The sequence below is a fragment of the Rhyacophila brunnea genome, unplaced genomic scaffold (genome assembly GCF_057557595.1).
Source record: "Rhyacophila brunnea isolate RB1 unplaced genomic scaffold, BYU_Rbru_1.0 scaffold_15, whole genome shotgun sequence".
In the NCBI taxonomy this organism is placed as follows: domain Eukaryota; kingdom Metazoa; phylum Arthropoda; class Insecta; order Trichoptera; family Rhyacophilidae; genus Rhyacophila; species Rhyacophila brunnea.
The window spans coordinates 10,616,019-10,641,619 of record NW_028232806.1 but is presented as its reverse complement, the minus strand read 5'-3'; the positions used below and the strand labels follow the sequence as shown (position 1 = coordinate 10,641,619).

General features: G+C 31.9%; 1 protein-coding gene across 1 annotated transcript in view; it reads right to left on the bottom strand.

Moving 5' to 3' along the window:
- The window catches only part of LOC147074908 (zwei Ig domain protein zig-8-like), a 197,049-nt gene that overhangs the window by 92,401 nt on the left and 79,047 nt on the right, over positions 1-25,601 (bottom strand). Inside the window, exons 3-4 of the mRNA XM_085943269.1 lie at positions 15,353-15,430; positions 1,194-1,326 (exon numbers count right to left, since the gene is read on the bottom strand). Coding sequence (XP_085799395.1) covers positions 1,194-1,326; positions 15,353-15,430 — 211 coding nt within the window. The remainder of the gene's footprint in view (positions 1-1,193; positions 1,327-15,352; positions 15,431-25,601) is intronic.

Here is a 25,601-nt window from a genome sequence, read left to right as displayed (position 1 = left end):
AAACCAATCAGTACCGATTTTTGCAAAATCTGATGCTACATGTTTACTAAAAAGTAGATAATCGTGGATTTGGTATTGTTTCCGAGAGACGAAACGATATATTGACATCCATTCAGTTGTTCTGTTTCGTTTTTATTACTGACATGGCCGAAAGTCTTCCCACATGAACAGGTGGTAGTGGAAAATACTGAAAATAATTTACGGACCGGCGATTGGGAAACACTGGTTTGTTTCACAATACGTCATGTTGTTATTTAACAACAAAATAATTTGTTCTAATATACTATTTTTGAATTCTGTTAAAAATCGTATAAATTATTGATTTAATAAAAACAATAGTTTATTAAATTATTAGCAAGTATAATTAAGATTAAATTTTGGAGAGATCCTGATGTAGACTGGCAAACGAAATAAGTACCAATTATCGGTGCCCTAATTCAAGCCACAAACACTATTTGACAGTATTAATGCAAATTGAGAAACGGTGCACGGTGCAATTGTATGCATACTAGTCAATTATGTAGTTCACATGCGGATCAATTGGTAAAGCATTTGGTCGGAATCAATGGATATAGGTTCCAGTCCTACCCGGCTTTGTATTATTTTCAATTTTTTTCTGGAAAGTTTTTTTTACTATGTCTTAATAAGATCATAATATGGACCTCCACAGAGTTGAGTATTAATAGATTGTTGCTGTTACGAGAAATGGATGTTAGCCACTTAACCAAGTATGTCCATACTCTGACTCAAATACGAATTGGTAAACAATATGTGTATTTGCCAGACCCAGGATTCGAATCTGGGACCCGCGATATTATAGGCCGATGCTTAAGGTATAATATACCTATATATTATAATAGGTATGTATATTTCTGAAGTATTTTCAAATGATGTAAATACGTCATGTTTTCTTTACGATTTTATGGAAATCAACAATATTTATCTTATTTACTAAATATTTGTGACAAACTTCACGTTAAGGTTTTACAGTGAAACCTATCCTCACGTTATATTGTTAAAATTCTCTCTAAAAACATTTAAGTATTTTCCTTCTAATACGTCATATTTGCTTTATCTTAGTGAAACACGATATATAATAATATAATATAAGATAAGATAATGAATACCTAACTAATGGACAATTTTATTAATACGTGGGTACAGTTAAATAATATATCAACCAGTTAACTCACCGACTACGTTGAGTCTGAAGGCAAGTGACATCTTTGGTTCAGTGTTGACCTGGCACTCGTAGATTCCCGCATCCCTCTCTTGGGGAAACTTTATCTGGAGCGTCCAGTTTTCACTCCGATCTGGTCGTATTACCTGAAAAAAGCCGCAAAATAAATATATATTATGTTAAATAATATATTATGATAAATTTAAATAAAATCAAGAATCAATCAGAAACATAAGTCTAGATATAAAAATTAGTATTGTTAACACCTTGATTTAAAAATTACAAAATATGCTCGTAGTTATAAGATTTTTTAGGTGTTTTATGATGAGGTTGTTTTAAATCTTGTTATATTATGCTCAATGAAAAACGTCATTAATCCGTAAATCTTGTAAATACAATATAAAAATCAATAAATTAAAAATAGTGAATTGTTTTTAACTTCATAGTTATTTAACAAAATTTCAAGTTAGAAATAATAATACTTCTATGAATGACTACATAGAAATTAAAATTGATAGGTCTAAAGTTTCAGGACAAATAACTTTCAATGAAATTATACATACTGTATATAGTGTTTGATTTTGACACGTGCCATAGTATACTTATCGAATATGTATTTTGTTTAATATATATATATATTATAATTATATTTAACATATTATAGCGTACCGATTCACGAGGCATATAAAATCAACTTCACGAGACAAGAAGTTCCAATCTGCGTAGGATATGATAGGTATCGTTTGATATCGGTACATTAAATACGTATGGACGTTTCAAAGTTTTTGCTGTTTAAACAAGCAGAAGTTATAGCAAGCACCTCTTTGAGCAGAACAAGGTTTTTCAAAATATAATAGAAATACTCTCACTGGAAAACAAAGAAATATCACGTTTCAAATCAAAATACACTACCATTATGAAAACATATAAAAAAACATAGCTTAAAATTGTAATATATATTCTGTTATTTTTGACAAACTAAATACTGATATGTAGAGGTTTATGTTGGGGACTATAAATATAGACTTATTAAAACCATGGATTCAGGGAAATTAAATATTTAGTAGGTATAATATATATCACGTTTAAGACTTGGAGTAACAATAAATTATTATCAACATTTTACGTACACTTTGGCGCGAAAAGGTGGCAAATTGTATTCGGACGCGACGTTCAAGGCTTGAAGGATGGTTACCCACTGGCCGTACCTATCCTCGGTCCTTTGTCTGCCCAAAAAAAATTAACGGTATTTTTTCGTTTATTTCGCTGTGCACTCTGGTATAGCATCGACTCATTTACAGTTACAAAATAAATATTATTATCTTCCCAACTCTGTCAATTGCAAGATTTTTGATGGGGGACTTAGACATTGTGATATTTGGTAGATATCAATAAAAAGATGTAAAATAAATCATTATTTTATATAATGGAATTTAGAACACTACGTGAGTATGTAAACGGTGTAAATGCAGTTGATATCAAAAAGTGGCAGCCAACGCTCGCTGGCAGGCAGTTAGGGAGTCGGAAAAGCCAACCATAAAAACCAGTAGATAGCGAAACTTGAAAATTTTCCGTCACGTAAAAAATGGATGAAGGAAAATTCCATCTCTGTTTTTTTAAGGTTTTGTATAAGTACTCGAGTCAACTGTCATTATTTATCTGTGCAAAGTCATTTTATTAAGTAAAACTATATCATCATCATCGCCTGAATCTATCCACTGCTGGTTGAAGGCCTCTGCAAGCTGAGTTCACTTTTCTCGGTCCTGTGTATTGCATTTCCACGTACTTCCGCAGAACTTTATCATTTCATCGATCCAGCGGCTTCTAGGTCTACCTTGCAGACGTTTTGTACCTCTTGGATACCACTGGATGACTAAATTTGTCCAACGATTGATTGTCCCTTTTTAGAGCTATGTGTCCAGCCCATTTCCATTTGAGGTTTTAAGCAAACTCTATTACATTGTAAACCTTTGTCTGTTCCCTTATCCACTCATTCCTCTTTTTGTCCTTTCGCGTTATGCCCAACATGCACCTCTCCATACCACGTTATACTATTCTAAGTTTCTGGATCTTTCTTTTACTTAAGGTCCATGTTTCACACGCATATGTGATTACGGGAAGCACACACTGGTTGAACACTTTCTGCTTTAAGCACATTGGAAGGTCACTTTTAAAGACATTATTCAGACGGCCAAAATCACTCCAGCCTAGCTTAACTCTGCGAACAATTTTATCAAATATACATACATCTATAGGCGCTTCTGTCCCAGATAGATGTAATTTTTCACCTGTTCTAGTTATTGATGAAAATCTTTTTTTGGCCCGCAAAGCAGTTGAACATGACTTTCGTCTTTGATACATTTATTTTCAAGCCTACTTTGTTGCTTACTTCAGCGAGTTCCTACATTTAAAACTATATACAATATATTAAAATGCATTTAATTTAGTTATTATCATTGTTGATTCCATTAACCTAGACTCTAGAGCGTCACTGTTAACTTAAGCATTAAATTAAATTTGAAATAAAAAAATCATTCATAGCTAAATAGATCATCACAATTATCGAATTTTATGTGAAGAAATTTCACATTGTGTGATAATTTTTTTCACAATTTCAAGAAATGAAGAAAGGTTATTGTGAAACAAAACTAAAATATCAATTGAATCGGAACACTAAAGCTCAGAAAAAATAAATAAAACCCCTCTGAAAAGAATACAGAAAATATTATAAAATCTTACAAAAGAAAGTACTTAATTGTAACACATTCAGTTGTATGTTCTTAACTTTTTTATTTGACAAAATAAAATATACTTAGAGAATGTTAACGGTATTAAACTAAAGTAAAACTTTAAAACGCATTTAATATTGTAATGTATTTATTTATTGAAATAAATTATATATATACTTATTTTTTACTTGTTTATTAATGCTTTACCGTGTAGTAGTTTCAGGTGCCCGTGCCGAAAATCATAGCGTATGCTTAAAATTACAAGTCTAGACAACGTGCTTTAACATCCATAATGTTGGCGAAAGATTCGTAAAATTCTTTTAATATAATCTTCCCTCTGGTTATTATTAATTAGTCTTACAGCTTTTTATACAATTATTATAGTTCATATTTTATGTAGGTATGTATGTTACTTTATTTTCAAGCACTAAAGTAGTGTAATATTATTATGTGCTGGGCTAATTAATCCAAAATAAAATGCTATTTGTGAAAGTTGAGTAATTTTGAAAGGATAATATTGAGAAAAATCTTTGGAGCCGTGTGCGATGAAAATCGAATAATTTCACATAATATAAGAGAAAATGTAGTTTAAAACTTGGGGTCTCATTTCAGTAAAGCAAAAACACTGTCTTTTTACTTAGTAAAGTAAAACTTTAACTTAGTTTATAACAAGCTTCATTGTTAGACGTTAGTATTGAATAATATGCGCTATTGAGTTTTAATCTAGTAAAAATAAGAAACTTATATATTCCGATTTAAGCTTAATACTAATCCAGCTTTTCACATGCGGATATTGAGTTTTCTTTGTAAACTATTATTTTCCATAGTGCTCACTTCACTCCCATTTCAGTAATTGAAATACACAGGAAAATTGACAATAATAAAAACAATAAAAATATCATAAAATACCATCGGCAAAATATGTGGTAGATACCGACATCCACAATGTAGACTCCCTCTTGAAGAAAAGCTAAGACCAACTTTAGGTAATCGTATAACTGGGAGTTAGTTTGCATTTAATTTGTAATAATATTGAGATTTGTTGTATTATTATATTTATGTATCGTTATATTATATTTGATTATGCGCAATGTAATAGACGTTGCCAAACAGCTGAAATGGAGATGGGCGGGGCACATTGCTCGCTGAAAAGACGGCCGCTGGACAAATACCGTCATCCAGTGGTACCCAAGAGGCACGAAACGGCCACAGGGTCGCCCTCAAAGCCGCTGGATTGACGAACGGGTAAAGTTCGGCTGAAATACGTGACAGCGAATGACACAGGACCGAAAGAGTTGGAAGAAGCTTGGGGAGGCCTTCATCCAGCAGTGAATCGACCCCGGCTGATGACGATAAATATTTGATTGTATATAAAAATGTAACATACTATCTGCTGAGATAAAATGTTCTGCCCGTGAGCCGTTCGGAGAAAGGCATATTTTGGTAACTCAGCCGATACGATGACTGAGGATGATAGGAAAGCAGGAAGGTATAATAATAATTAAACATGAATGTGACTTGCCGCACACCTGTAGACATACAGGTAACAAATCACTAGGCCTTGTTTTATTATTATGCCAGCAGGTGTGCAGAGGTGTATAGGTAAGTTTACATTTATATTGCTCATTGTATACGCTGCAATCGCTATTTTGAAATAAATACAGATGTCATAATTTGATTCGCATACCTCACCTACATTTAATAAAAGGCGTTTGACACTATTTAATAATATACTTCTTGTAAAATGTTCACTTATTGTGTTTTTTCCCCATGCAAAAGAGCAAAGAGAAAAAAATGATTTAAGAGAATAAAGATAAAATTGCTATTACTTTGATTAAAAAATGTATAATTTGAATATATCACAGTGGAAATAATATGGTAGGGGAGCCTAAACTGGGTTGGAATTTTCTCTCCACATTCTTTGCGAGTACATTATGCCGATTACAAACATGGGTCACGTAGAAGCACAAAATATGAAATAAAAATAAGTATTAGGGTCACGCAATATAACCAGATTGTACTATTACGTTATGTTATTACGGCGATGACAAAACGCGACTTGTACGGAGAAATATGTAAGAGTGTTTTCTTTGTTTGCTTACGTCGCTGTTCACGGTGGCTTTCCCATCAAAATACTGTAATGCGTGTTTTGCAAAAAGCAAGCAGAATCTATAATTCAACTGACATTTGAAATATTAACTGTTAAAATATTTTTAAAAGTAGCATAATTATTCTCATGGAAGTACGTGTTGTACTATTCCATTTGAGTCGTTTTTTACGACATGGGTTTCGCTTTTCATCATCTTCAAGCACTATGTGCACTCGCCAATGGTAAATGCACGACGGCTCTCGTGGTGCAGTGCGTAAGGCACCGGCCTTCCACCCGAGAGTTTTCGGTTCGATTTCCTGTGAAGACACAATATTTATGTGATTTTCTCAAAGCCTGGGTGTTTGTGATTGATAAAAATTACTAACAACCACCTTGTACGAAAAAGCAAGGGCATGGTTATTAATAAGTCTAAAAAAGAGTGGTGAATGCACACTGACAACGAATACAGTTAAATTAATTTACGTTTATATAGTAAATTGATACAATAAAAGGAGGTATCTTTAGATTTTTATAGCCTGAGAATAACTTTTGGCACAAACAACAAGTGGTTTACTTTTCAGCTATCAAAATTAGATCCCAGATTGCTTGACATATTGATCCGCCCTTTCTCGTTTCAAATTGAATTATAAAAAATTCTCACATCAAATATATTAACTATCATCAGTGTTATTAATAAATAATATGCATTCCTGTTATTCATAAGCTGTCAAAGTCAGACAAGTCCTTCACACAAAAACCGGTGGTTATATTGATTTCCAAAAAATATGTAGCATTAATCTATGCATTACATTTGTAGAATGTGTGTTGATGCTAGTGTATTATTTATCATGTAACTCATCTATCCAAATCAAACCATTCCCTGTGTGAACACGACAAACGCGTCAGTATGAGCACTCTATAGAACAATGAAAGGTCATCCATTGACAACAACGGGAGGGGCGAAAAAAGTAAGACCAGTCGTTGTGAATGTATCGGCTATGAAAAACCTTCATATCTACATACTTAATAAATGACGTATTAATATTTCTCTTAACGGTCCACATGCTCAGCGTACGTCAAAATGGAGCTTTTATGCTATTTTAAAAGCATTGTATAAGAATTTGAACGTTGTAGATAATCTATTTACATAATTTTGAAGCCTCAGTATCCTTTATATTTATTTTAAACATTTGATGACAGCAAAAAGTATTTTTATTACATAAAATAGTATTCTTTTAAACCTCTCGCTCTAATGTTTTAGAATATAGTCATATTTCAGTACGTCCATGTGAAGTGGTATTAAGATTTTTTATATTTATTGATTTTTAATAGCATTTATAAAACCATAAGTAAAATTTATGTCAACATTATTATAGTGAAATATTTACAATAAAAAAATATATTGATAATCTCTGTGATCCCAAATTTGACAAGAATTAGGCATTTTGTTATTCAAAAAATAGGCAAGATTTACACGTTTAAAGATAATTTTAAAGATACTTATTATAAATTTAAGGGATGTCCAAGATCATGCTTTGAAAATAGCATAAAAGCTCCATTTTGACGTACGCTGAGCATGTCCCCCCTTAAGGTATGTTAGATTCCTAATACGTTACCTAATGCCATTATAGCTAAGTAATGATAATTTATGCGCTTACTGAATATATATTTAGTGAGTGGGTATCTAATGATCTATTAGGTACGGGTTTTTACAAACACCTCAACTATTAATAATTTGCTTATTTTTTATACTTGATCCTTTACTTAGTAGGTACATCATATGAATTAAGGTTATAACATTTTTTAATTGTAATAATTATTTTATAAGTGTGAATTAACTGTATAGGTTATCGGTGTACATTTACCATTGGTGAATGCGCATAAAATATAAATATGTCAGAAGGAGAAACCCGGGTCGCAAAAAACGACTCAAATTGAATAATACAAAACTTAAATCTATTAGAACTCATATCTAGTAATGCGAATAAGCCATAATAAGAAAATTTGTGTAAATAGAAACAGTGCAGTGCGAGTAAATAACATTTATAGGGTTTTAAATTTTTTCCAAGCGCGGATAATATAACTACGTTTTATAACGTCGTCAATTGGAATCATGATCTCTGCTTCACGCTACTGTACGCAGTGATACTTGAACATGTGCAATATGAGAAAATATTTACAATTTCGACTTATTATTATTTCAAACCGTTATTTATTCACATTTTTGTCTAGTTTCAGTTCTTCCTTGGTAACTTATGGCTATGAAATTCATGGAATCGTGACCCAGATGATTTGGCCATATGACAACCGTCTCCACAGCTTTGTTTTATCCATCTCGGCATTCAGTTGTCTTCAATGTGTTTGTCCATCTGGAGGGAACTCTTTCTTGCCCCCTCCAACGTGTAACCTAACCCAATATATATTTTTTTCATTTTTTTAATAGTATGTAGGCTGTATTTTATAAAAGTATGTAGGCTGTATGACCAAAAAACTGTCCGGAAAATGTCACCCCGATACTACAATTAGATAACTCTGATTTGGTTATTGTTGTGAAAATGAAACTTTATTTGATTAACATAAATCTAGGCTATAATTTTACTATTATTTAAAATAAAAATGGAAAATCATTGTGCTTGTCTAATTGGGAAATATTAAACAATGATCAATTGTCTGATAGAATATTGTAGATTTTATAATTAGTTAATTTATTAATTTAATGCAATTATGGTTTTAAAGTTATCCGATATTTTCAAATTAATATATTTCACATTAACTTCTGACTTATCTAATTTTATCATTTTGTGGAGAAGGAAATATAGAATCATATTCAATAGCTATCTTAAAAACAGTGAAAATCAAGTTATCTAGTTGTAGTGATAGAGGTGATGATATATATCAAAATTGTCACTGAATAGGTGGTTTCTGAAAAAAAAATGAAAGCTCTGACCCTCAGTAGAACGTTGAAAAAAATAGTGCATTTGTGTTTTGTGTTGTTAACTGTAAATTATTGATGGAAAAGTTTTATGTTTATTTAATTGATCAATGTAAACTAACTGTACCGTTTCTTTATCAATTCTGGAGAAAAGCTGGATTATTCAAAAAAAAATTAAATCGAGACAAAAAACGAAACAGGTACTTATTAATTAATATGTCATTTAAAACATTGAAGTGGAGAACATAGGCAACCTAGTACTAGACATCAATGCAGCACAGGTCAAAAACGAAGTAACTCTGACAACATTCCTGGACATCCAGGATGCGTATAATAATGTGCATGTGAAAGAAGTGTCAAGGGTGTTGAATGAATGGGGAATCGGTGGGAAGATCACTAAATATCTTAAGCAGTATTTAAATGAAAGAAAAATCACCATGTGCATTAATAATGAAAAGAAGAGTACGGTATGCTCAAGAGGCCTTCCGCAAGGAGACCCCTTATCCCCATTACTATTCAACATTCTTACAACTGACATATTAAAGTTAATAACAAGGGTCAACATTGTACAATATGCAGATGATTTTGCACTTTTTTGTTCGGGAAAAAGAGTAGATGAATGTCAAAGGTTAATGCAGAAGAGTCTTGACGAAATAAAATTATTATTGGAAACGCGAGGCCTCAAAGTAGCTCCCAGCAAAACTAAGGTGGTACTTTTTGCCAGAGGCAAGAGACAAAACCAGCTTAACTTAAAAATCGACGGCACTATAATAGAAAGAGTAGACACTTATAAATTTTTAGGTATGAACCTGGACTATAGACTAACGTGGAAGCATCATATTAGTCATTGCGCGAATAGCCTGACACAACCTCTGAACATACTCAAAGTACTGGCGGGAGGTGGGTGGGGCGTACACCCCATTCATATGAGAAGGTTATACACGGCACTCATTAGAAGCCGATTAGATTACGGGAGCATGTTTTACCACTCCGCTGCAGAAACTAATTCGGTGAGGCTAGATCGCATCCAGTCCAAAGCATTAAGAATATGTGGAGGATTTATCAGGACAACGCCCATTCACGTGCTACAAGCGGAACTCAGCGTACCTCCACTGAATGTCAGGAGATGGGCACTGGCTACCAAGACATGGATGAAGTGGAAATCTATAATAGATAACCCCATATTGGCAAAGGTGAAACTCCTATACGAGCTCGTTGAAAGCAATACATACTATGAGAAAAGAAAGCTCCCACTACTGGTAGGAATCCTTAAAGCCACAGAAAGTTGGGAGGTATTAAATACAAAATGCCTAGGTATGTATTCGCTGAGGAGGCCAGTTGGTACCTACGACCTCAGCTCTGTTATCCAACTAGAGGTCAAAGGAATAGACAAACCAAAACGGAGCATAGTATCCGATAAAGCAAGAGAGCGTGTCGAAAAAATGCTGACAGAGAGGTACGCAGGATGGAGCCACCTTTATACAGATGGATCCAAAGATCAGAATAGAGCAGGAGCAGCTCTTGTGATACCAGAAGTAGGTATAAACAAGAGCTGGAAGCTAAACCCAGCGATACCAATAATGACGGCAGAACTCATCGCGATAAACGAAGCAATTAAATACACTTTAAGCGATGATTTCTCGGCGCAATCCGCTGTCATTTTAACAGACTCCAAAAGCGCTTTACAACATCTTGCCGCAGCAACTCGCTCACATAACAGTAAAACCATAGCATACCACATCCTTGACCAGATCGACGCCAAGAAAAATAGAGGAGGAGATCTATGCCTTCAATGGATCCCATCGCACATGGGCATTGAGGGAAATGAAAGGGCAGATGATCTGGCAAAGGAAGCCGGCCATTCAGGGGTACCACATCAGTGGATACCAGAAAACCTGGACTGGAATGAGGCTATAAAAAAAATGTGCCATAGTATGTGGATAGATTTTCACCATAGGGCATCATTAGAAAAGGGGAAATGGAGTAAGTCAATTCTACCATCACCACGAGAGGTGCCCTGGTTTGTAGAGTCTTCTTTGACGAGGAATGAGCTTAAGTTAATTCTGAGGCTAAGAACAGGGCACACCATGGGCAAAAGATTTGATGTCCTCATGGGAAGAAGCGAATCGCAGCTCTGCGGTGAATGTCATGTTTTAGAGGACATTGTACATATAGCACTGCAATGCCCCAAATATGAAATTCACAGAGTACAGCTGCGAATTGCAGATATCTATGAGAATGTCGACGAATTGAAGGGTGTCCTGGCGGTGGGTAAGACGGAAGAGCTAGGCAAAATTGTAAAGTTATTTAACAGAATAGGAGTGAGGACCTGATCGACGGATCCCCTTCTAGAAGAGAAGAGGCGATATGACAGCGAGTCGCAGTCAAAGCCTCGGTAAAATCACAAAAAAAAAAAAAAACATTGAAGATTTAGATTAAACTGCATATTCCTGTGAATTAAATTACATACTAATATACATCATTGAATAAATACATATGTCATAATTACAGTGGCGAAGGGTAGAGGTAGGCTGTTAAGATCCGATATAAATAGTGCACACTTTACTTTGTCAGTCAGACATATTTGTTTTCAATGAACTGAGACAACAACGTGGATAGTGTTAGTTAGTTTTTAAAATTCAATTAAACCCAGCCTCATTCAAGCCATAGTATAAAATAGTGAACCAAATATTAGTTTATCTATAAAATATCTAAAATAATTCCAATAAACCACACATAATTTTGAATATTTTATAGATAGAAGAATATTTTTTATCGATCATGCTTTGGTGGCAGGGCTAAATGAATTTTTAAAAACTAACCAACACCATCCGTAGTATGTATTATTCAACGAAAAAGAATTAGTATGACTAAAAAAGTGTGCAATATTTTTATTGGATCACCTAAAGCATATCCAAACTATTATGGTTTGGTTTAGGCAGGGTTTATATGAATTTAAAAACACTATCTGCGTTGACTGACATCTGACTGCCAAAGTTTAACGTGCACTATTTATATCATTTATGACATTTGAGAACCAGAATAAAATAAAATAAAAATTTAAAAAAAAAGTGAGAATTTCTAATGCATAGTTTTAATAAAAAGTAATAATTTTGAACACCTGTGGTTGAATATAAGATGTAATGTGCAATATGGCGGCAGACGTGTTAATGTCACGACAAGAGAGTATTGTGCTATGCGGTGCAGTTTAGTTTTACGTTATGTGGCCAGCTCACTTGCGTGGTGCAGTTTATGAATAAAAAACCATAATAAAATGTGAACGCCAGTGCTATTGTCCACCTTGTTACCAACATAATCGTTTACTTTTTTTTGCAAATGCCACCATTAAAATGATATCAATGATTTTATTTAATGTCTTGTATCAATAAAATATGTAAAAATAACGATGTACCTACTACTTTGTTAAATGGAAAATCTTTATCATTTTTTGTTTTAAAATTTTAGTTTTTTTATTATTATTATGTCGTGACTTGAGGCAATTCTAATAATATGTACAATAAAAATACATATCTTATAATTATTTGATAATGCTAAAAATAAGCAATACAGTCATATAACAATATTCCTAACAGAGCCATAACCAAACCCCTACACTGCTCGGTTAACTCGTTAATCCCATAATCCAACTTTTAAAATAATAAACGAATAATTTATTTAAAAATCATAGCTTACCTTGTTTATAAAAATATTATAAATTAAGATTAGATTTGATTGAGGATAATTCAAAAAAAATATTCTTTAATTTGATTAAACATGTAATAATTGTAGAGAGAAATATTACTTGAACCAAAACTATAATGTCATTTAATGACTAAATGATTTTTGTTATTTTTTATCCATGACTTAAAATACGATAATGCTGTTGGTATGTAATTTAAAAGTTAAACTAAAAATATTTTTTTCTTCAAAATTTTCATATAATTTAGTAAATTAAAATTTAATTTGAAATGATCAATCAACCTACGAGTACCTTGCTCAGTTAACCTCTCTCTACCCTACATGTAATTTTCATTCAAATTCGACATTAACATTAAAGAATATTCAGTCACTGTAAAAAATATTACTTACTGTAAAAACTGTCTGTTAAAAATGAGATATTAACTATGAAAAGTGGCCTTTTTTGAAGGCCCGCGCAGGTGAAGAATTATTTAGTAAATTCGTGCCTAGACAAAAAATACTTGATTGATTGATAAATCCTTACTGGTTAGAAGCTCAGAACCTATTTAAATTTGAATTAAATACTGCCAGAAATGAATGTTCTCATTCTGAAAATACTCGCCTTATTATAATAGATGTAAATACTGGCTTAAAATTAGTTATACATCAGAAGAAATTCTGAGAAAATATAAAACCTTTTGCATCAACCCGCTTACTGTGTAAGTACTGCAGTTATAATGCATTATTACCAGAGAATTCTCGGAAAAGCGTAATAACAAGTAAACCCAGTGACATTTCCTTATTTTAATAAGCAAATATTGTAATAAGTGCAGAATATAATGTAATAACTATTTCACGCGGAATATATTATATATAGGTTTAGGAAAAAGGGCGTCACCTTCACAGAACAAATTTTACAGGAGGGGCAAAAAACGTTTTTCGAATGATTTTGGTTTAATATATATAAAAATAGTCACATGCATTGGGTGCATGATGATTGATGATTTGGTGTAATATCTTTTCGATGTAACAATGAAATTGAGTGTAAATGCTTTTTTCCTAAAAACTTAATTAAAGCTCAATTAAAACCAGAATTTAGATAATAATTTGGCATTTGCGGCTTACTTCCTCTTAACAAAACTTGTATTTAGTTGTATACATTGTTAATATCTAATAAAAGCACTTTTAGAAAAATCGAGGGTTACGCCCTTTTTCCTAAACACAGTCGATATAATATAATATATATGTCACGAAAGGTGAACCCACAGTACAATATTGGACAGCCATCCTTTAAATTCATAGCCTTTGGATAATCATTACATAATATTTAGATCAAATTCACAATAATATGTATCTTTGAATTAATCTAGATTTAGACCATAGTTTTCTTTTACCATCTTTTGACTAACCTGGGCGTAATAACATAACATATTATAATAACTACGTCTAATTAAATCGCGTCGTGAAGTAGTTTAAGTAGACATTGGTTTATAAGTTTTTACGATAAGGTCTACTTTGTTCCCTCGGTGTGCTCATAATATGCAATGTTTTACTCATATTCCTCTGTATTATATTAAATTACAGTATGAAATGTATTTTTAAAATACGTGCACGGAACAATAAAATTGAAAATGTGTTGAAGTATTTTGCAGTTTTTCAGTAATAGTAAAGAGTCGTCAGGGAAAAATCGCAAGTTTGCAAGAAAAGTCACGAAGCTTTAAGCTCTGTGAATAAAACGGTTTCAATGCAGTGAAACAATAGAAATATTGTGTAACAATCAATTTATTGTTATCGGTATTCCATTTGTATGGTGTACGTTATACAGTTGCATAATTTTTTATATCCATAATGAATTTATTTGTGTAATAAAATTAATATTAACATTAATTATTTTAGTTTCAATTCTTTTGTTAACTGTCAATTCATGGTGGAACTGCATTGTATTGTTGTTTTTATTTAATAATAATTTTAATTTAATCAATACATTAGGATCTGTTTCGTCCGCCTCAGAGAGATATTTTTAAATGTCCTAAATTTTATTTTAGTAGTTAGTACGTATGGTATAGATACGTATTTTTGACGTAAAATACATTTGTCAAGACATATGTTAAAAATATAATGCAAAGATATCACATGAAACATTTTTCAACATATTATATTTTACAACCGATATTTTTAGATGCGGTTGCGGGGTTTCCAACACATATAATCCGCCTTTGGACCACTGGTATAGTTGGATACCTCGTTAAAAATAAATTTAATATACCAGCGCTGGGACAAACCAAATTATTTGTTATAATACAACTCTAAACACAGATAATTTCGATAACATCATTTTGTTATATGGTTGGGCCAATTATGGTTGCGTTCATCTTTTCTACTTCAAATCCTCAGTTATTGTTGCAAGTCCAGGCGACCAGCAGTTATGGGTCATCAGTCGACCGTGATTATAAAACATTCAGTTAATTCAAGAAGCGTCTCCTCATTTATCATATCATTCACCAAAAGTGCACCATGCGAGTGTCTACTAGGACGTGAGGGGATGCACCAGATGCTCCAGGGACAAGCTACAGCCAGACCGCTGAACATTAATAAGGTTAATACCTGGACTGACTCTCGTGTAATCGCCTCATCCCCCAGCATCCACATCCACATCCACCATCACAATCACTTAAAAATCAATTTGACTACACTATGAAAAGCGCAGCTATTATAATAATTACTAACTGCAATGTACTACTTACTTGAAATCTTTGATCTGATGTGTACGTTAATATTCCTGCTGTTAAAATGTGAAGATCTCTTTTTCTTATCCACGAAACCTGTAAAAAAAAGAAAATTGTTTGTTAAATTAAAAATATTTAAATATTTATTACAATACACACGAAATATTAAAATACAATGGTGGACTCTTTCATGGATTATTAACAATTAATTTATTTCTGTCATATATATTATTATGATAATATCAATAAATAATCAAAAATACCACTTTGATTAAAAAGCAATGATACCTAATATCCAACAGTAAATTAATAAAACTGTCTGTGCTTGCATAAGCCATGCTTTCATTTATCGAGTTAGCCGTAGAGAAAACTACCATACTATTACTATCCAAATTACTCTACAAAACGTTATTTCGTAAAATACACGTTCACACACAGATAAAAAATCTAATTGGCTTAACATGAATTATTTACTGGTTAGAATACCTATGGTATCAAATAATAATTATATTTTGATTAACACCAACTAATAGTATATTACTCGCTATTATTAGTGCCCACGTATGATTTTCTACCTAAGTAACTTAGATTTTATTCGGAAAATAATAAATTAATAAAGATAGTAATTTATTAATGAAAGATTTATGTCAGCAAAACTTTTAATAATTTATACTAAATAAACTGAAATATAATACTACCTTGTAATAATTTATGTCAAAAATTTGAACACACAGAATGAAGAGTATTTTTTTTATAAACACTGCAATTTACCACATTCTTAGTGCGGTGACAAAATAATTCAAAAAGAAAGCTTCCTAAATGGAAGAGAAAAATGTGCACTTTATCAAAAATGTGTCTGAAAAGGTAACAAATTATCTCGAAAATGCGTTTTAAAAAAACATAATTTACGGCGGCTGAGTAAAATGCGTTGAAAAAAGCCACCAGAACTCCATTAATTATGGCAAAAACTTGCGGGCCAAAAAATGTACGAAAAAAATAAAAGAAAAAAAACATTTCAGTCATATTTCTTTGGGCTTTTTCCTTTCACGAGTCTGGTTGGGAAATCTATTGGGCATAAATAACAGGTTGTTTATGAAGTTATTATTGGTTAACTGACTAGCTTTACCTATCTTTTAGCCTTTTTACTTACTTATAAGAAAATTAATACTTCAAACGTAATATTTCAAAATTATCTAGCCAAATTACACTAGATTTTTTAGTTTAAAATGTCATCTTCAGCAAGTTAACATTTACCCTTTCTACACTCCAATAACAGTACGTATACTTTGGTATTTTATTTTATGTTCACTTTATCAGTCATAATATTTACCGACAATTATTGTATGATTCGTAAATGGAAGTGCATATTTATAAATAATTACAAGATAAAAAGAATTTTTTATATACCACGTTTTTAAATTTTCTGTTGAATCATATAAACTTGACAATTAATAAGTATTAATAAATACTTTTTTTGTACTTGATAGAAATACTGAATAAATATAGAATACTGAAATGTTATTTTGACATTCCATATTGATTTCCATAGTAACGCACATATATATTAATAATTTAGTTGCTAGGACTAGACACACAAGAAAAAACGTGTAATCGACAAACAAGAATACGAGCGAATAAAAACGTGGTAAAATAGTATTGATGAAATTAGGTATCCACCTACCTATTTAAATTTGGAATAATTATATATTTTCTTCTGTAATAATCGAGTTGTTTACAGCCATAGTGAACCAAGTCCATTCTGGTTATTTTTGAGTAAGCTAGGTTCAAACATAATATTTGAGTATAACCTAATCTAACGAATAATTCAGTATATCAACTATTTAAAAAAAAGTTTGCCGCTGGCTTCCTGTAAACCGACAAAAACCGTATTTTATTTAGACATAAATTTTATCTCAGTACTATACGATCAAAAGAGATAGGACGGTCTTTAATATACTACCATATATTTCCGACACAACATTTCATGATGAAGTGTGATACGGCTAACTGCATACGTATAAATTTCCGCACATGATTCTATGTAGCATACGTGCATGTTTATCGGCCTTGGGCCGTCCCGTAGATCAGTATTGGTCCGATTATATTTTTTATACGACGTGGGAAGATGCAAGATTTTAGTTAAATTTGTAAATCAAAGTAGCACCCGTTTTTTGTTATGACTCTCTAAAGCAAGACCAAAATGAATATTATATTTTAAACATAAACTAAAAATAGATGAAAAAATATTATGTAACTTTTTTTATACAAAATATGATATTGAACCGTAAATATATTGATATTAACATATGACGAACAAAATATCTCATGTATATAATATCCTTTAGCTGATACGCTAGCGATACAATGTTGTAAGAATTTTCCAAAGTATTATAACTCATCTGATTCAATATGAGATACACCAAGGGAGCTGCTTTGTCATTTTTTACGGTTTATTTTTTTGAAGAAAATAAGTTTTGTTTTATCTTTTGCAATACGCTGTATCTGGCAAAAATTCTATCCAAGACAGTGTATAAATCATACATATAAGACACAGTATCCGCTAACCGTGTACTGAATGAAATTAGACCAGAGCACAGGAAGCCGAATGATGTATTATCTTATTAGACAAATATTATTTTCCAAAATGTCTCCCTGATTTTTCCGATCTGTTTTGTCTGTTACTGGCTACAGACGCTTTTAACGTTTTTATTATTAATGAATTTATTTGTCGTCATGTTTTTGACGCAACTTCTTATCGTAATTATTTATTCTTTAATACAAAATAATACATTACAAATATACAAATATTATTGTAGTAAAAAATAAATAATTGTTTATGATAAATAAAATATTTGACGGTCACTTATTTATAGCAATTAAAAAACATAGAGGTATCAGTAATAAAAATTGGTTTCTTTTATTTTGTTAACTGTCAATTCATGGTGGAACTGCATTGTATTGTTGTTTTTATTTAATAAAACTATTAAAAAAAAATTTTTGTAGTTCTTATTCCACTTTAAATCAATAGATTAGGATCGGTTTTGTCCGCCTCAGAGGAACATTTTCAACTCAAATGTCCCTTTCAAACTTGAAAATGTCCTTCTGAGGTGGACGAAACTGGTCCTAATCTATTGATTAAAAGTGGAATAAGAACTACAAAAAAATTGCGTTTTATTAAATAAAAACAACAATAAAAATTGGTATTCATGATATTTTATAATACCGTACTATATTATAATATAGTATAGCAATATCATCTTCACGCCCACGATAGCCGATTAGCGTACGCGTCGGTTTAAGTCATGGGTTACAGGTTCCAATCGTAGGTCTGGCAAATACATATATTTATGTTTAGAGTCAGAGTATGGACCTAATAGGTTGATCAAGTGGTTAACATCCATTTCTCGTAAAAAGTATAGGTTTGTATTATATTTCAGGATCGGACATGGTCAAAATAAAAATAATTTCTCCCTAAATATACGCAGATATGAGTAAATGGGAGTATTAATAAGATTGCTGAGTATCAACTGCAGTTACATCAAACCTTATGCGTCTCTTTTTATATGTATACAATGTAAAAAAATATAATTTATTCTTTTTAACACAAAAATGATAGTCGCGCAGTGAAACAGTACTAGAATTAATATTACAAGTGAAACAATTACAAATACTTAGGTTTTCAGAAAATTACAAATCGTGTACTTACAGGGAATTGAATGTAGAGCCCCCGGATGAAAAACGAGCGCCTCACGCACTAAACTACAACAGCTTTCTCTCATGTGGCGCCGTTATTATGTTAGGCCAAAACTATCGCGCAACAGAGTTTTATTTTTATTTCGTTTATTATTATTATTACAGTCGTTTGTTTCTTATAACTCATAAACTACATAACCAATTTTGACAAAACTTTTATAGCTAATTGAATGAAAATTGATTTGAGTTTGTCAGTGGTCACGGCAGCCCTCAATGATTAAAATAATTACGAATAGACGCTTCACGGGATTGGGACACGCGTTCTGGATGTCACCTTATAGTGCGATACCCCGTACACTTGTAGCACGATTTCAAGGGTTCCATCGCCAAAGCCTACCCTCTCTTGCCCAGCAGCGGTGCTACAGAAGCGATATACGCGCTGCAGGTCTCACATGGCGAGATATACCGATGGACTGAGGGTATTGACGCAACCTTATGATACCTTATGCTATACCATTGGGGCGTTACAGGGTTAAATAGTAGTACCTAAGTATATATATATATATATATATATTTATATTATATTCATATCTAGAAAGCTTTCAGAGTTAAGGTAACATTATTTATGTAATTTACTCACTTATAAACAATTTATTATGAGTAGGTAATGTGGTCAGACAGCAGCGGTAAAGTATTGAGGTAAGGCACGAATTGTACATCTCAATAATTTGAAAAAGAAAAACAATTTAGTTGTTCATTTTGTACTTATATCAATCTATATACTTTATATTTCCATATTATATGTCAAAATTCGCGGGTAATCACTAATAAACAGTAATTATATTATTATGTAAACCCAGACGTCAATTTTGGTAGCTACCTAATTATATTTGACAAAGCTTACTATGAAGGAACACGTGTGATATTAAATAATTTTCATATTGTGTGATACTCACCAGAAATGAAAATTAGTAATATTATAATATTGTATATTAATAGTTTTCATTATTTTACTCCACTTAGATATGGGTATTTTAAAATTCTGTAAATACAAATTAATGTTTTTAACGTAGTTGTAAAGAGTAGGTTGAATAATACATTTAAATACTGCTGTGCTCAGCATATATATCTAATATGATTGGAAACATCTCTTATATTTATGGTAAATCACAATTCTCTTATTGGTCTATGGTAGGTATAGTACAGGGGTTGGCAAACTCTTGAACCAAAGAGCCAAATATGAGTGGCACAACGGTAAAAAAAAATTTCGAGAGCCATACGTATATTTTTTAAATATGATTTATTTAAATGAATTAATTACATGCATTTTATAATTGTTTATTTATTAAGAAGATTTCCCGAATAAAACTAACGTAAATACTTAATATATATGTTTTTTTTGTATAAATATAATTTTTACAGAATATTAATTACATACATTTTTTACGCATTCCTTAAAACTAATGTGAATAATGATCTTCCTTGCATTTCTTTGGATAGTGTGTATGTTTGGTATGTAACTTGTAGTTTTTAATTTCAGGCGGGACTCCAAAAAATTCTCATCGGTTATTTGGCTTCTCTAAATGCTATTTATATTGTTCATGTTTGAAAATGATTGTTCACATACATATTATTATGTAGACTCGAATATGAGTTCGGAAAGCTATACCATAATATGTATTAAAAATCGTAGTATCTACTTTATATACATCTTTTAGAGCGCCCCACTCGCGTTGTGAAATAAAATTGCATTTTTCTCTCTTCAAATCCTAAATTTTGGTGACAAGATCTACAAATGTTGAGCTCCATAACTATTTGCTTGTTAAATTCACCAATAAAATTGTCTTTCAAAAGTGCTCGTGTCAATATCAAATGTAGAAAAATTTGATTTGTCGACTTTTGCAATGGGCGGATTTAAAACAACACCAATCATACCTTTTTACATCAACCATCACGGAGGAAAAATTAGGCTCGCGATAATGCCATTATATAATATAATAAGTGTACAAATCGATGACTAAAAATAAAAATTGTGAATTTTTTAAAATTTTTTGTAAAAATTGAGAATTTGGCAAAGAACCGCACGCCAATACCCAAAGAGCCACTTTGCCGACCCCTGGTATAGTACAAAATAGGCCAAGTTATAGTATCACCAAGTTATATTCTAATCCAGTGTCAGAAGATAATAATTCACGACAATAATAAATTCATACTGTTAAGAGATATTATTCCCTTATACGGAGAACGTCTACATTTCCATATTTCACCAATCAATTCGATCCGCAATACCAAATAGCCTTGGAAGTATTTACAAAGATCTGGAAAAATTTATTTATTATGTTCACTCATCGTGAATTCTCTTATTCGTTAAGTTTCACGACCGGAATTCTCGAGGAAACTGAAAAGAAAAATTAAATTGTTGTTTGTTGCAAGGGAGGAGAGAAAAGTTATAGACGGCGGTGACTGAGTTCAGACCATAAAGAATAATTCACGACGCTCATATTTTATAGCAAAATGTCTCAGGACAGTTTGGCAATAGACACTTATTTATTATTTGCTTTATTAATAAAACTCTGTACGCCTAATTAAACATTTTTAATTAAATTCGTTTTTATTTAAGACTTAATATTTTAATATACACAAGATATAAGAACGTAGCATTATTTTAGTGATATTATAGTATTTTAAAAAGCTTCTGAAACACACATTTACCGAAAGTTTTAAGAAAGGCAGTTAGTAAACAGTTTTCCTTATTATCTGCCAAAATGAAAAATGTTGAACCTTACGTATATAATATAAGACGTAGGTATATTCCATTTTGTATGAAAGAAATAAATAATATGGTGAGAATAATATTGAAAGTTTGGACGATAATTATTATTATAAGTTGAAGACATTCTTTTTTGTGTATCACGTTTACACTTAAGGTCTCCATCACTATACAAGAAGAATTTATTCAACATATTTGGTGAAGACATTGACAGTTGTAATCGTTTAAAATGGGTTATTTTATGTGTATTTTTGTCAAATTTTATAAAAAATGCTTTCATTTTACGATATATTGCGAATATATGGGCGCTTTACCAACTCAACTACCTAAGTTCAGGTAATCAGTATACCTTAGAACAATACATATTATATAAATTGAATTTTACCTCCTCTAGTATACGTTTTATCTGTCTCCCTTCCAATTTATTAATAATTGTTTATGTATTACTGGTGTACCTAACACTATCAACATTTATTACACCACGCGGTTTTATTTAAAAAAACTTTCCAAGCTGGTCGATACTAGTTCGTTTTATCAGAGAAATTTTGATGATTTGACTATTAACATGATAAAATTTCTCGTAGATTTTTTAGTTGTGTCATGTATGCTACTCCTCATTTCAATTTTTGCTTCAAATACTACTCTCCGAATCTTTTTTTCAAATATCAGCGAAGGTTTTTAAATTTTTTACTCATGTCCAAAATTTTTTATCCATCTATGAGGTAGGCTTTGCCAGTCAGCAGTATTTAAAATATCTGGACTTATTTTCTGAGATAGAATTGCTTACGCGGAACCTATGGTATGGGGACATTCTTGGCACTTCTCTATTCTTTTCATCTATTTCTTGTCCTCTCCGATATTCAACCTGGCTTAGTACCATGAGTATTTAAAAAAAAAACTGTAAAGTACGGTAACTCCATAACGACTATAAATAGGTTGTTATTTAAAATCTGGTAAGATAACTTTACGTTAGCGGAAAAACAATGTAATGGCACGGTTAAGTTGCTAAAATTATAAAGTAGTTAAAATTGTTGTATCATTATTTTTTTTTTCGACCATGTCCGATCCTAATAGGATCATATGGGCCTCCACAGAGTAGAGGTTTGTATTAAAAAAAATGTTTTTTACAAGAAATGGATGTCAGCTACTTGCTCAACCTATTAGGTCCATAACCTGACTCACACACAAATTGAAAAACAATATGTGTACTTGCTAGACCCAGGATTTGAACCTGACATCCACGGCGTGATAGTCCAACGCTTAAGCCACGCGGCCACCGTGGGTGTCAATATTAGCCGGAGTCAATCCACTGATGAAGACTTACATCAGTCCCTAGTTGCCATGATGCCATGTACATCTACCAAACTTTATGAGTTTAGGGAGTCCCTGTAGTCATTTAGTGCTCTTTGGGTATCACTGTATGAACATGTTCGTCCAGCGAGTGTCCAAATCAGCCTATTGCCATTTTATCTTCACAGCGACCTCTATCACATCGGATACTCTTGTCTGTTTCTTATCCATTGGTTACGTTTGCGATCTCTACGCGTTATGTGTAACATGTAACATTCAACGCCAAATTTATCGTCTTGCGCTACCTACTTGTAATTTTTGGATTTCTCTTACATTAAAAGTTAATATTTTTCATGCATACGTGAGCGTTAGTAGCGCACATTAGTTGTTCACTTTACATCACATAGGTTCTATTTTGTACATCCTTACCCATTGGTTTCTTTTAAGATTTTTTCGCGTTAAGCTCAATATGCATGTTTGCATGCCACATTGCGCTACCAGTATTTTTCGGATTTGGGTCTATACCAGAGGTCGACCCACTTCTGAAGAAAGGCCTTTCTTAGCTATTTCTATCATAGTCATATATACGTTGCAAATAAAAAAAAAATTTAATCCACAAAAAATGTCTTAATCAATAGCCATTTAAGTTGTCACGCCATTTTCATATACAAAAACACATAAATAACAACTATGGATGAATTGCTTCAAAACTGACAAATAATAATAATTTTCTTGACAGTTGAAGTTTCTTATATGTCACTAAAGCGTAAGTTTTGCTGGGGTAGGTGATATTTCGTTCTATCCATCCATTTTTTCACGTCCATCATTTTTCACAAATAATTTTTAACGTCATAAAAATATAAGTATTGGAAAGCAATATTTTATTTGTATAATATGAAATATATTGTACTTGTGACGATTAAATTTAATAATGGTAGGATTTTATGAAAATATTAATTTTTGTGTCTGCTTATTAATATCATTGTCGCAGCCAAGACCGATTCTGGGTTAAAACCATTTCCTCGTGTCGAGCTTATCAGGCACCATTAGCGAAGGGTGTGAGAACAGTTGATACGGTCCCCAAAGTAATTTTCAGTGACGTGCTGTTTAGTTATTATTTTGTTTTTAAAATTTTATTTTATTGTATAACATTGTTTATGATTTTATCTTGTAGTCTGAGGGTAGTATTTACCATGTATTAAATAAGTATTTTTATTGAACTTGTTTGAATAGAGCCAGTTTATTTTCAATTTAAACCTCCTATTTTAAACGTCCTGAATTTTGGTTTGTTATATTGTCAACAATTTTTTTTTTTTTTAAATAAATATATAAATATTATTATAGATAGACTATTATAAAGTGCTACGTATTAATCTTTTGAAAAACTTAAAAACGAGAATCTCAACCATCAGTCTCACACGGATCTTATTTTTAATTTTTTGGCCATGTGACTCGCAGCGAGAGTGACTGGTCTTGATTAGCAGAATAAATGGAAGACCACCCACTCGTTAAAATAAACCGTCTTGGACATCCGTTCAGGCAAGTTTAGAGACAATCCGATGAGAAATATGTGCAAAATGTGTACATCTGTTCATTTTTACATCACCCGGGGTTGATCCACAATTATTGACTGAAGAACTCTTTTATCTCACTCCACTATTATTGGACCCTGGCTCTTTTCTACCGTGTAAATTATTCAAGCTTTATAAGTATCTCTATTATGTTGATGTTGTGACGTTCCTAAAGATGTTAAGGTCCGCTTGGATGCATATTATATTTTCTTGAACAAAAATCGTTAGTTTAATATGTCACACTATCGGTATCGGTCTATAGATGGCCTCCTAGTAGGCTTATTAGTTGACCAATATAGTTTTATCATAATAGAAAACCTTTCATGACACCCACAAAATTGTAGAGCAAGTGAAAAAAATATTATCAAATAATTATATAATCTCTTATATTCACTTCTTGTATTCTATATAGATTAAGCTCTACTAGTTATTTCGATAACATGTTCAAAGTAACTTCTCGAATTAAGTATATATATTGTATGTTTGTTGCGTTATCATCGTGACAATAATTATGGTGGTATCCAAAGCTAAACCAAACATTTCTGGTGATTTATTTTAATCCTGAATTTTCTGGCGTAGCTTACTTTAAAATCCAAAACCAAACATTTAAGCAATCCGGAGTACATACAGTTTACGAGGGTTGACACACACTCAATCCGTACGTAAATGAAAAAAAAATACGTAACATTAATTCAATTACTTTGAAAATAAACAAAGGTGAGCAAAACTCTGAAACAAACATTAAATAATAATAACATAGCCCGGCAAAACAAAACGTACACACTCGACAAAATAAAATACACGACGAGCTTTGTGAGGGCTTTCGCAGGCAAACAAACAAATAAACTTCTATCAATATGTATCGCTTTTGCACAATCATAACAAAACAGCAGACCGAGAATAACATGTTTGTAGAACATCACAGGAAGACCTGAGTTTGCCT